Raw genomic sequence first — 14,922 nt, forward strand, 5'->3', positions numbered from 1 at the left:
ACAGCAGAAACATACAAATGAATTCATGATTAATGCTCCTGGATCTAGAGGTCTGCATTCCCGCACCTGATAAGATTTCTTGCTGCGCGGGATTAAATTTTGAATGAAAGGCGGATTGCAGTTGATAACTATAGTGTACTTTAGGCGGGAGCGGGCGGTCTGACAATAACCCGGTCGCTCCCGAGATGCTTTGACATCAGCGCATCTGTGCTTGAACTTGAAGTGAACAAAACTTTTTGCAGTGGTGGCGTTCACACAGTCCCCAGTTCCTTGTCCTGAGAAACCTGGCAAGATATGTTCTTTGCATTAGAGGTCTGCGCGAGTGCACCTTCAGAGATCATTCAACCTTTGTGATCAGATTTTGGAGGAGAGACGTTCTGAAACGCACGTCAGTCAGCGTCATTCTGTTCTTGCGTGGATGTTAAAAAAATTTCATTTTGCAGTAGGCTATAGCTAGTAAGCCAACCGTTTTCGTTTATATGTATTTTTGGCTTAGCCTATAATTTTGAGGGACATGTTGTAGGCCATTTAATTTAGCCTATTTTTCTCTGTGATATTTAGCCTATTATTCTTTGTGACGTTTTTTCTCTGACATTTTTAGGGTGTTGACAGCATCATAAGACAAATAACAAATAAAAATCTTGTATATGCTATGCAATATTTTATATTTGTTATCCCCAATCACTCTTTCTTTAAGAGAAATTTTAATGTGAGATTCTGGAAACAATCTAAATTTAGCGGGACCAGTCGCTATATGCGGATAGCGGGTGAACACAGAGTGAATTTTACTGTAAATATACAGTACCGGTCAAGTTTGGAAACATTACTATTTTTAATGTTTTTGAAAGAAGACAAAAAGCCTTTATTCAAACAGCATTTATTCAAAATAGAAATATTTTCTAACAATATAAGTCTTTACTTTCACTTTTTTTTTTAAATCAATTTAACACATCCTTGCTGAATAAAAGTATTAATTTCTTTCAAAAAATAAAATTACTGACCCCAAACTTTTGAACTGTAGTGTATATTGTTACAAAATATTTATATTTCAAATAAATGCTGTTATTTTTAACTTTATTCAATAAAGAATCATGAAAAAGTATCACAGATTATATTTAAAAAAACAAAAAAACATTGATAATAAATCAGCATATTAGAATATTTTCTGAAGGATCATGTGACACTGAAGACTGGAGTAATGTCCGATGAAAATTCAGCTTTACATCACAGATATAAATTATATTTTAAAGTATATTAAAATAGAAAACCATTATTTTCAATTATAATAATATTTCACAATATTACTGTTTTTTTTTCTGTATTTTTGATCAAATAAATGCAGGCTTGATGAGCATAAGAGACTTCTTTCAAAAAGATTAAAAATAGTAATGTAATGTTTCCAAACTTTTGACTGGTACAGTATATATTTCTTTTCTTTTTTTTCTTTTTTTCTTTATTTATTTTTTGTAAGTGCTTTTGAGGAAGATGTTCATTTTTTTAATTAGATATTTTGGTGAATTTCTCATCTTGACAACACACACAAACAGCTGTCACATTCTGAATTCATTTTTTCCATGCTAGTTCATTACTGTCGCACAATTTATTTCACATAACCCTGCCCTTAGACGACACATAAAAAAGCAAACTCTAACTGGTACATTTAGATGCCAGTCAAACTTCCCGTGGGCAGATCCTGACCAGAATACATTACAACGAGGACCACGTCAAAAGTCTGGCTACAGCAGACCTGTTCGAGGAACACATCACTTGTTAATACAGTTTCCATGCTTTCAAAAAGCAAGTGAAGGGTAATCAGAAGACAGGCATTTAGACTTGCATTAATTCAACTCGCACTCTCGCGACAGCAGTGTCACCACAAGTCAGAGGTGGCTGGAGCAGAAATAAAGAAACAGAGAAAGTAACAAGACTGAAAGGAGCAAAAAGGAAGGTTTTAAGCCGCTAGCCGTTGCTAATTATACACGTGGCCTGCGCCAATTTCCACTGCCTTCTTGACATTGACATTTAAATTGTCAACCCACTTAATACTGCCATCTCCTGAAGCAAGTTCCCTGCTGCCCAGATTCGTGTAACTACTTTAATGAGCTAGCCATAGGGTTCAGCACCAAAGCTTATCTTTTGCTGAGCACTTGGGAAAGGAGATGTAGGGGGGTGGTGTGCGGTTGTAGAGAGAAGAGTTTGGTCTTTATTTGTGTCACTTTCTGCATTCTTTCATTCACTTTTTTTGGGGCTTTCAAAAAATCTTTGCAATCAAAGCACCATGTCCTTTCAGAGGGCAGAATTTAGACCCCTTCAAATTAGGACATCAAGCCGTCAATTCCATAGATGACTGAAATAATCCACAGAAAAAATTCACGTTCCTCTAGTTCTTTTTAAAAAGGCTGAGACTCTGGAGGAGGGGGCACAAGAGCAGCTATTTAGCTGTCTCCGGTATGAAAGCCATCCAAGTCAGTCTCTTTTGTGAGGCTCCCCACACTGTTGGCTCTCTACCCAGCAGAAGCCAAAGCTTAAGACGAAGACTGCATCTAATTATGTCTCTTGTTTTTCCACAATCTGACGGATAAATACTGAGGAACACATCATAAATATTCACACTGGGAAGGGAATTTAAAAAGGCTGAATATGTAGGCAAAATGCATTGATTCTTTCTTGAAGGATGTCAGACCTGGTAAAGCTGTGAAGAGCGTTTTCTCACATAATATAATTAGCAGGTGTTCAGCACCCACAGCTGGGCTGTGAAATCTGAATCTTTCACTTACGGGGTGGAATAGCTGGTGGATTAATGTATTCAGCACTGAATGCTTTCATAAGTAATTCATAGGTGAGTACTGATGCGAAGACCTTTGGAGATCAAATCTATAAAAAATGAACAGAGGGGTTCTGCTTTCCAAAATGTCTGCATAGATTTCTCTACATGTTATTAACAATCAAGGTCCAAAATTAACTAACTGGCTTGGTTCTTTCTTTTTCTTTTCTTTTTTTCTTTTTGGAAAGAAATGAATACCTTTATTCAGCAAATAAGCATTAAATTGTTCAAAAGTGACAGTAAAGAGTTACATTGTTACAAAAAAAATCTATTATTTCAAATAAATTATGTTCTTTTGAACTTTCTATTCATCAAAATAATCCTGAAAAATATTAAGTGGCACAACTGGTTTCATCATTAATGAGAAGAAGAAATCTTCTTATTTGTAAGTTGTTTTTTTTTGAGCACTAAATTAGCATATTAGAATGATTTCTGAAGGATCATGTGACACTGTAGACTGGAGTAATGATGCTGAAAATTCAGCTTTGAATAAAAGACATTTAAAGTCCCCCTGTAGTCAATAATTTTATCCCTTAAAGCTCATCTTTGATCACCAAAATTACGTTTAAACGTTTTTTTTTTTTTTTTTTCCTGTGAAAAAAATTCCTAATGCCTTAAAATAGCTTTAATGTAACTCTACACCCTTGCCTCATTTAATATACATGGATCGAGCTCAGACGAGATCCACTCGGTCAACTTACTGAGGTAAACACTGCACAATGGTTTCGCTTTTTACAACGTTGGACGCATAACGGTAATTAATATAATTAGCGTTTTGCTTGATTATGTTATCAAACAGCTAATAATGTATTGATAATGTTACACAAACCATGTTCCCGTTTGACATCTCAGAGTCGGACAGCTGCCTTCTAACAATCAGTATCCTTACAAACGCTTTGAACAACTCAGAACGTCAGTGGAGAAAGGCATTTAGTTCATCATAACATCGTAATTTACATCATACACCCATTGCTAAATGAAAAATCGGGTAGATATCAACAGAAAAATATACCGGGATAACCTTCTTTTGAGACTCCCTTGTGCGCTCAGTTAATGATATGCTAAAGTCCGCCGGCACGTTGACGTGATAGGTAGTTTGTGACATCAGAAACACCAGCGATTTCAAACCGCAGGTTTGAGACTGTCTTTGGTTTACTGCAGTTTTAAAGAGAAAATACTCAGCAATGTTCATGACTTATGAATTTGCACATGGTTTGTCTTAAAGCATTTTAAAAACACCACATAGACATATAAAAAACATTAAAAACTTGATTTTCACCACAGGGGGACTTTAAAATATATTAAAATGGAAAACAGTTATTTTAATTTGTAATAATATTTCACAGTATTACTGTTTTTAATGTATTTTTATATCAAATAAATGCAGCTGTGGTGAACATAGGAGACTTCTTTCAAAAGCACTGAAAACTTTTACCACACACAAACTTTTGAATGGTAGTGTACTACATTATATAAGATAAATATCATATAATTATTTTAAAAAAGAAGCAAAAATCCAAATGCAAAACAGATTCATGACTGATAAAGAAAAATGCTACATTTCCTCAATTCACCTGCTATTGGCAAGTGTGGCAAACAATTAATTTCAGACCCTGTTTACAATTGTACCATCTTGTTACCGCTTGTCCCAAATCGCTCAAAAAATCAATAATTAGTTTCCCGGGCAAATGTCAATTCTTCCATCGCCTGCTATCAAAATATCTAATCGGGCAGGAGAATTCCGCAATAGCCGCATTGATTCCCTGTCTGCAGCGTGCCTGCAGTTCATGACAGAGGTTTACGGCCGAATGACCTTGCCACGGAGATTGTTGGTCTTTATTCATCCCATTACCCCATTACTGCGCTGACATAGCAGACCTCTCCGTCCCAAATACGACTCCCATCACTGATGCTGTTAGAGCAGTCAGGCTGCCTGTCTCTCTGACCCACTTTACATGCTCTCTGTTTCCCAACTCAGCCTGTCCTGTATTGCTGAGCCAAATCAAGGCTGTAAAACATTAGAAACAAACCTTCATTGCAGTGGTATTTTGTTTCAAGTTTTGAAAATATTATTTAAAATATCAGACAGTAAAAAAAAAAAACAGCGAAAGTGATAATGCCCACCTATCATGTTCACAAGCAGTCTAGACATCTGGTTCACCACTTTAATTAAAATGCACTTGAAATTACACTGCAACTTGAACTTTGAAATGATGATCTCTGAGTGAGTCTGTTATTAGTAACCACTCAGATCGCTTAAATTAAAGATGCACCTCTGTGGACCTGTGACCCTCATGACACATGCAGTGGATCTGTTAACTAATGGTCCAAAAATCGGGTTACTATTATTAGAAGAAAAACAACAGTTTACCTTAACAAATAAAAGCAACACACACAAAAAAAATTCTTTGTTAAACAGTTTAAGCAATGTAAAAATATGAGACTACTTGGGATACTTTGCTGTTAGTTTTAAATTTTAAGTAAAAAAAAAAAAAAGTCACTATATATACAGTAGGGTATATATAGTGGTGTTTATAGGTTTTATATATAAAAAGGGTATATTTAGGTTTTAAGTAAAAAAAAAGTCACTATATATACAGTAGGTACAACTATATATAACAGTAGGGTACAACGGTGCTAAAGGCGCACCAGGGTAAAAGGCGCATTTGACTTTATTCTCTTTTAAACCATTAGGTGGCGCAAAAAGGACAATATGTTGACAGGAAGCGAAGTTGAAGAGAGAGGGGGACAGGATCGGCAAATGTCCACGAGCCAGGACTCGAACTTGGGACGCCCAAAGCGCCACTGCGCTATATGCCCACAAGGCTATTGGTGCTGACGATTCTGTGCTAATTTGATCTAATATTTAATGTTTTTTTTCAAATGTTGTAGATTTATCCAGCAAATGAGAATCGATAAAATTATTGACCATATTTTGAGACAAAGGTCTTGTTAATGATTTTCAGTTTTGTTCAAGGTAATTAAAGCAACAGTTTTTCAATAACAGAAGAATATGTAAAAGTATGGTATTTGGGGTAAAAGGCGCCCCTGCTGTTGAGGCTAAAGGCACAATAATTAACATGATAATAAATAGCTGGCTGACTTTTCCATTTGTTGATATGACATGGTTAGATTCGGATGGCTGTCCACCTTAGAGATAATCACCATATTTATAATAACAAATACCATATTTAAAGAATATGATATTAAACATATCATATAATAAAATATCATATGTATTTGTTATTACTTAATTATTATGGGATCTCATTCAATGCTTTCATAATCTTTTTTTAAAATAATTTTGTTTCTGTATTTTTAACATATTTATCGAAAAAAAAAATTATTTTATCAAAATAAACCAAAAATAGTACAGTGATTGTTTTGAGCAAGTATTAAGTATCAACATATTATTTTAGCTAAAGTATTTGTATCAATTGTGCCTTTTGCCCCATGCTGAAGAGCCACCACACCTTGCCACCTCAAACATTTATAAGATTTTTAAACAAACAAACCACTTTTATGAGTTATTTTCACACAAAATTTGTTGTTCCATCAATGTTCAATAAAAGCATATATATTTTGAAAAGCACTTTTTTCTTGAGGTGTGCCTTTAGCCCCGTTTTACCCTATATATAGTGCCACCTCATGCCACTACATTATTGTATTGTTCTAAATGGAGACTTAAAATAGAAAACATATTACTTTGAGAGTTAAGTGGGTGGAGAAACATACGGGGTGAGGAGAAAGGAAAGGATAGCCAGAGGACAGATGATGGGTGGGTTCATAGTGGTGTCATATGACTCAGGGATTGATTTTTTTTTTTTTTTTTTTTTTTTTTTTTTTGTGTGTGTGTGTATGTGTGTGTGTTCATACGGGAATACCAGACCTAGTGGTGATTTGAGATGTTGGCCAAACGTATAAGACTATAACAAATCCAAACACCATTCTGAAATTGTTTACCAACCTAGCAGCAGAAAAAAATGTTGTGTAGCTTACAAAATCTCTTATCTGGTCTTGGAATTCACAGAGTCTAACATGACAGTAAACAGATTTCTCTCTTTTCCCCACACACACAGGTCTACAGGATGTGCTTCCTGAGTTTCTGCGGAATCGTTTTGTGGAGGCGGCGCTCAGTTACGTGGCGTGTAATTCAGAGGGCGAGCTACTGTGCCGCAACAATGACTGCTGGTGCCGCTGCTCCGCAAAGTTCCCTGATTGTAACTGCCCCTTTGCAGACATCAAAGCTATGGAGGAGAGTCTGCGTAAGAGCAAAGAGTCCTGGGTCAACCTCAACAATGACTTCATGGAGTCAGGTAGGTTAATCTGATGGCCATGGAAGTGTTAAAATCTCTTGTATAATCTCTGGGGTTACACCTTTCCACACACACTTCAGGTCTTCACTGGATTAAATGCGAGAGTGGAACTTCTCAGGTTTAAAATGACAGGTAAATCTCATTGGTATATCTCAATCTTGAAAATGATTGATATACTGTCATATTCCCTCAGCAGCTCTTTCTCACAGAGTTCACTGCAGTGCAAACACATGCACTTTGCACACGAAAAAGGACATCAGAACTGAAAAGACACTTAAGTCTACTGCTATGCCACAGCTCCAGTAAAGCATCTTTTAATTACACTTACATTGATAATGCATGGGGTAATGCAGTAGAAATGGGCAGTGGCGTAATGGTTAAGGATCTGTGCTTCAAACACGAGGGCTAGAGGTACAATCCCAGGTGTCCAAGGAAATGGAAGAGTTAACGAGAAAACAATCCTCCTCTGTTACCATTGTGTCCATAGGCAAAGCACTTAACCCCAAGGTGCACCTAGGGGATTGTCTCTGCAATTAGTGTACTGTATGCCGCTTTGGATGAAAAGCATCTGCTAAATGTTAAGTTCAAGAAACAACAACAACCCCTACAGACTGAATATATTAAAAAGTCGATGGGTACAATTAAAGAACAACAACTGCAGCTCCAAAAAGTATTTGGACACTTAAAAATGTACACTACTTGGGGTCAGTACTAATATATTATATATATATATATATATATATATATATATATATATATATATATATATATATATATATATACATATATATATACACATACATACAGTGAAACCAAAAATTATTCAGACATTTTTGATATATTTTTACTAGTGGGTGCAGGACACTATAGTTCATTTATGTAAGTGAGGATAGCAAAATAAAGTAAACTATGACATATTCCCAAAAATTCCTCATACAGTGGACTACCAGTAAAATTGATAAAAATTTGGAACCAAAAATTGTTTAGACACTTTGTATATATAAAAGCAGCACAACCATTTTCAACCTTGGAATTAAGAAATGTTTCTTAAGCAGCAAATCAGCATATAGTATTAGTATTGTTATTACTAGATGATTATATATTATATATAGTATTGTCATTATTAGTATTAATGATAATATTTCTATATATAAGTGTGGAATTTTGGCTTTAAAAGTGTCCTTGTGTTATATTTCTTTAAAATAACTCAATTTAATATTTGAGCTTGAAATGTGCGTAGGAACGATTTTAAGAACAAATCACGATTCTCCAAAAATTTCGTTGTAAAAATCATTCTAAATTTACGACAAAATATAGAAACAACTGAAAGCACTCGTACGCAAAAAACACTTCCTCTGTACGGCCCTATAATTGTGTTAAGAAGTTATATAAATATGAAATTTCAACCTATAATTAGATTAAAGTATGTTACATTAATTGTATCGGAGTGTCTATTTACACTAAGTGCAAATAGAGTCCCTTGTTGGCAAACGCTATTTACACTAGCTCCGCCCACCAATGTCTGGTTGGGCCACTCATGTTTTAAAAAAGACACACATAATTCAACGTCTTCAGTGGCACAGCACTATCAAGTAGGGCTTGCAAATGTGATCAACGCGGGTTCGAATCCACCTTTTGCCGAGCTTGCATTTATTTTCAATAAAATTAAAATAATGTTCTAAAAGTGGAAATAAACTGCAAACAAGTATTTAATAATATTAAAAGTGTTTATTGAGTAGAGTTAGGGGAAGGTGTAGGGAGGGTTTTTATTCTCCCAACAGGGCAGAATCCATTTCATAATTTTAATCAATATAATCATTTACACTCTATGATGTTATTGCATCCTGTTAATGTACAAAAATACTGAGGTGCAAATAGTATCTGCCAATATAAAGTATAGATAGCATCTAATTACTATTTACTCTTATTGCAAAGAACTGATACTTTTACATGGTGTAGGCTAAATAGAATCTATCACTATTGTCACTTAGTGTAAATAGAATATATTGCTATTTGCACTTAGTGTAAATAGCATCTATCGCTAAGAAAATATGCTATTTGCGCTTAGTGCAAATAGCCGCTGCCTAATTGTATTATATAATCCATATATAAAATCAAATAATAAAATTAATAAATAATATAATTTAATCTTAAATACATTTCATCATATACAGTGATTATGTTCAGCTGCAAAGTGTCTCTGAATAACGCAGATATACGCGTATGAACAGCTGGCTCATGAGAGGTCTGTAATCTGGGTCTGTATGAAAGGTGTTTATTGTGAGAACTGGTAAGAATGGCACGCTTGGCAGTGCTCGAGGATCAGGCGAGAGCGTGTCTTTAAACAGTGGCATTTCTGACGAAAGTGACGTAAGCCTGTAAGGAAAGCGTACATGGAAAGCCCTTGAACATGGACATGGTTTGGGCATGTTTTATGCAAATGACTAACTTCGTGCACACGGCCGCTCAATTTGGATGAGAAGTTCTCCTGTGTGTACAAATACGAAATAATCAATTATTAGTGAATGAGACACACTGTGTGGTGAATATTACTTGAAAGACTGGTGGGTGTTACTAGTCAATTTGTTTCTGAAAACCTTAAAAAGGCCTGCAAGGGCCTACAAGTCAATAATGAGCAGTGGACTCCTTTGATAAATGGGACCCACGTTTGGGTTTAATTCGGCGTTCTTTAAAGTTCACTGACTATGATACATTTGCACCTTGGAGTAGAAACCTAAAACGACAAGAGGGAGGATTTGTCTGTTTATTGCTCTGGTTGCGAGAAGACTGGACTGATAAAATCTTCGGTTTGAATAATGGTGGTATAGAGTGTGTGAGAGAGAAAGGGAGAGCAAACCCAAAGTAAAGACAGCCGAAAAGAAAGAAGCATGGAACGATGGCACCTCAGGTTTTTCTCCTAGCTGAGTGTTTCCACATTCAAAGAATGATTCAATCAGGGAGATAAACCCTAGCTGGCTCTAAAAGCTTCTCCTGCTCAGTGATGGAGCATTAATGAAAGCAGCTCAAATCCCTTTAACTGTGGAGCTGCACTCATAAGAACGCATATCTCCTTTCAGCAGGTGAAGTGCTAGGCTTGGGAAAAGGGCTCTTTGACCATAGCATAGCTATAGCGTAAGGGTTTTATTTATCCAGCCTCACAGAAACCTGTCCCTATTGTCAGGAGGCCAGATAGGAGAGAGAGAACATTCGTTCAGATTTAGAATGGAAAACTGATTTGTCATGCAGGATTCTGATAAACAATATTAAAAAATATTGGGGGGGAAACTGCACCAAAACAAAAGCATATGACAGTTTAACTTAAGTCAGGCATCATGATATCAAGTTTGCATATATAGTGGCTTCAAAAAAAGTATTTAGACACTTAAAATGTATGAATTGCATTACACTCAATAACAAACCTCAAACCACTTGGGATCTAAAAAACAAATTGAAGAACAAAAGCAAAAACGGCAACCTCCTTATAGCTTCCTACACTGCACCTTAAAAAAGTACAGATAAACACAATTCCACCCACACACCAATACAAACAGAGATACTTAAGGGATGTGAAATTATCTTCCCTCACAATCTGCGCTTCAGTGCACTTTAGTTCAACTTTGTTCGAAAGTACCACGCTTTGACCTTTTCTCAGCTGACATCTCTTACATGATGGCTTTCTAAACCACAAAATGATTGTAGCACCAGCCCTGTTGGCGCAGAGGATCCCCACGCTTAGCTCGAGGTCTGTTTGTTTACATTTATTTACATCTGCAAACTGTAGTCCTACTATCATTAATATAAATAAAACTATATATAAGACTTCCGCTTCAATATTACATATTACATCACAGCAACAGCAGTATATTAATTTGTGTCAGGTGTATGCATCAAAACATGCTAAACGGGACTTAAACGTAATAAAGAAGCACATATCTGTTTAATCACGCGAGCTTCGGTTAATCTGTCACCTCAGGTATTCCAGTAGGGCTTGTAATACATATTTAAATGCATATTTCGATAAACGTTGATGGATTGTCGTGTTTACGTCACATACTTTAGAGAAGTAATCATAATTCTTGCGATATTACATTAAATTGCGCTGACCTAAATGAGTATTTAAAGCGCTCATTTATGATGCACGCACACAGCTAGAGGCCGCTCTTAAAGGGATAGTTCACCCAAAAATGGAAAGTCTGTCATCATTTACTCATCCTCAAGTTGTTCCAAACCTGTATGAATTTCTTTGCTCTGCTGAACACAAAAGAAGATATTCTGAAGAATGTCGGGAACCAAACAGTTGATAGGCCCTATTGACTTCCATAGTATCATGCTATGAAAATCAATCCATACCCATATTCTTTAAAACATCTTATTTTGTGTTCAGCAGAAGAAAGAAATTCATACAGGTTTGGAACAACTTGAGGGTGAGTAAATGATGACAGACTTTCCATTTTTGGGTGAACTATCCCTTTAAAGTTGGCATGAAACTGTTATCTTCCTTGTTGTGATGTATATTTCTGACTGAAACGGCTTCTCGAACCTGAAATTTATAATTTTTCTTAATGACTTAAATTGATTCTGACTCTTAATTTAAGTGTCTACTTTCAAAAAAGACCAGTATTATGTCCATAGTAGGCTACTAAGCGTTCACAAAAGCATTTTAGTTGGAGCAAATGGTTAAAAGTTTTCATGATTGATCATGTTTACAACAGTAAATTAAGTATTTAAAAGTCAAGGGGTCTGGCAGTGTAAAACTACTGTGTTCCTCATCCTTCAATTCACAGCTTGATTAGCTGAACTGTTCCATTATGTTAATTAAAAACTGGCTCGAAGTTACATGGTGTTATTTGATACATGGTACCACCAACAATCAACCTGGCAACATGTATATCCTCATCAGAGTCTGCCAATGGAAATTTTCACTAGGGTTTTGTCCATTTATGGGCTCAATTAGTTGCTAAAGCTCCCAGCGCCTGTACTTAGATAAGGCGCTTTTGCAGTTTGAATGTGACAGATAGCAATAAACAACAAATGAAGGTCTTTTTTCAGTGAATTGATTTTTGTGGTTCAATAAATGGCACCCACTTACCAACCAGAGGTTGTATAAAGAGGATTACACTCAGCACACATATTCTGATATATCTTTCTGTCTCACAAAGATTTCCCATTCGGCTTCCTACATTTCTTAATGGACAATTTTGGCAAATAGAAGTCCTTACTTAAGAGGGAGCTAAAATTTGATTCAAACTGTTTGATTATGTATTACTTGTCAAATATAGCACACAGTAGCACGCTTAATAAACACATTTCCCATTTGGCATTTGATTAACTTAATGCAGGTTGTAAATGGCTTCACCATGCTTCTCATTACTTCATAAACTGAGTAAATCAGAGGTCGATTAGCATGTCACATGTAGTGGATGCTGTTTTTAGGATTAAAGAACGGTGTATCCTGAGTTTTCCAGCATGTGCAAGATTTAACGAGTCCATTCACTTCGGGTTAAATCAGCTAGCAGAACGAATGGATTCGCCCAGCAACAGCGCTGGTTAGTCTAAGAAGGGATTATACAAAACTGTACTACTGTCATAAACATGATACTTCTCCCCATCAAATCCCACAAGTGCTTTACTTTCGCTAAAAAAGCCAATAAACAACTCGGCGTAGGTCGACCTATCGCATATTCGCAAACGCCAAAAATGCCAGTTTCTTATTTAATATTTGCATGTTGCTTGGGGGAATAATTGCTGAGGATTTAGAAAATGAATTATGCATAGCACGTCTTTCACTTATGTTTTGCTGTTGCCATTAACTAAGTATGTTTAACAGTTCAGATTCTAATGGGATGTCTAAGATGCAGGTTGATTATTTTTTCATCATTAAAATGTCATTTCAATGTTTCAGGATTTTTACCTAAAAATTACTGCATAAATAAAATCAGTTTTATTTGACTTGCAAAATGCATGTAAATATAGCTACTAACCATTTTGAAAAAAAATATTTATTATTTATCTTCTGTTTACTATGCACATCTCATTTTCTGACGCTCGTTTTTGCAGGCAACGGTTTTGATTTCTCCTCTTCATTGGGGTAAAAAATAATAATCTTTTGAATGTATGATAACATAACACACTTGTCTTGTAACATTCCTACCGCTCAGAATTCTTCAATCCCCGTGATTATACATTCACTGTGGAGTCTTTCCACTGCTCTGGGCTGCACAATGTAACGTATCACCATTTGTCACACACACAGACACTTTCCCTTGTCCTTCCTTATAGAACAGACACTCAAGCAGTGGCATTAGGGAACAGAAAGTCACTCTTGTGCATTTCAGAAAAGTCCAGAAACTTTTGCAAAGGGTTTCTAGAAACTTCAGGAAGTTGCTGTCAGGAAGCTGTTGTTGGGCAAGGGAAGAGGATGGACAGAGCAGAGCACAGGCAGGCAGATGATTTCTATAGAAATACATTGTTTGAAGCTCCTGTCAGGAGCTCTACTGACCTTGTGTCTCACTGTGGTTCCCACTGTGCCCAGACTGACAGAGAGGTCCCGGCTTAGGGACATCAGCTTCAGCAAGGTCCAATTTTGGACGTTGTAGATGTTTGCAAAGGCCTTTGTGGGTGTGCAGTCAGTTTCTGGTCATGTAGGACAGCTCCATAACACATTGACAACATCTAGACACCCACTCACACACTTACTTACACAGCAGAAGCACAGTCATACACACACATTTGACAGCATGATGCCATAGGAGAACCGTTTGAATGAGCACAAAGAACTGTTTTCTCTATTTATTTTTTAAACAATTCATCTACTCTATATCCTGATACTATAAATAATTGAGGGCTTCACTTTCCCACCGTTTTCCCTAAGACTCCATGAAATGACATGATGAGTACAAGATTGATTGATTGATTGATCGATCGATCGTCGGTTGTTGATTGGATGGAGGCAGATCTGAATGCGAGTTTGCAGTCGCTTGTAAGAAAGGCTCAGGGTTTAAGTGGACTAAATGATTGGAGATGTGACACATGTTACCAGAGAAAAGCCGGTCATTTTGCCAGAAGACTGAATTCTGACATTTTGGCGTATGCTTGGAGGAATTGTTCTAAATAAGATCAATAACATCCATTTAGAAAATAGATAGGGTGAATTTTTGATTTCATGCCGACTTTAATGATTATTTTAATGCCTTTGTGATGTTAGCATCATAACGTATGTAGACAGTTAGAATATTACTTAGTTTTGCCATTCATAAACACAAAATATTACAACCATAGATATACAAACATAGATGCCTCATTAGCATAGAGCCAATACTTGTAAGCCATCACCAATATAGGAACAGTCAAAGCCGGTACGTAAACATTTGAGAGCAAGATGACTGCGCATCTGCTACCGTAGTTATATGAACGTATGAATATCTATCTGTAATAGACTTAAAGGATTATTTCACTTTCAAATGAAAATTACCCCAAGCTTTACACACGCCATCCTAGGTGTATATGACTGTCTTCTTTCTGATGAACACAATCGGAGAAATATTAATAAATATCCTGACGCATCCGAGCTTTATAATGGCAGTGAGTATGAAGCTGAAGAAAGCACATCCATCCATCGTAAACATACTCCACACGGCTCCGGGGCGTTAATAATGGCCTTCTGAAGCGGAGCGATGCTTTGGTTTAAAAAAAATATTCTTACTGTGAGTGACGACAGCTTCTAAAATGTTGACCATTCCAAGATGGCGGACGCGTCAACATGTCTGGAGCGGCCGAATGTTG

General features: G+C 36.3%; 1 protein-coding gene across 1 annotated transcript in view; it reads left to right on the plus strand.

Annotated features, from left to right (window-relative positions):
- brinp2 (bone morphogenetic protein/retinoic acid inducible neural-specific 2) overlaps positions 1–14,922 on the plus strand; it is a 107,369-nt gene that overhangs the window by 63,742 nt on the left and 28,705 nt on the right. The window contains exon 6 of the mRNA XM_051872763.1: positions 6,904–7,140. Within this exon, the coding sequence (XP_051728723.1) occupies positions 6,904–7,140 (237 nt within the window). The remainder of the gene's footprint in view (positions 1–6,903; positions 7,141–14,922) is intronic.

Source organism: Ctenopharyngodon idella, chromosome 2 (assembly GCF_019924925.1).
Source record: "Ctenopharyngodon idella isolate HZGC_01 chromosome 2, HZGC01, whole genome shotgun sequence".
Lineage (NCBI taxonomy): Eukaryota > Metazoa > Chordata > Actinopteri > Cypriniformes > Xenocyprididae > Ctenopharyngodon > Ctenopharyngodon idella.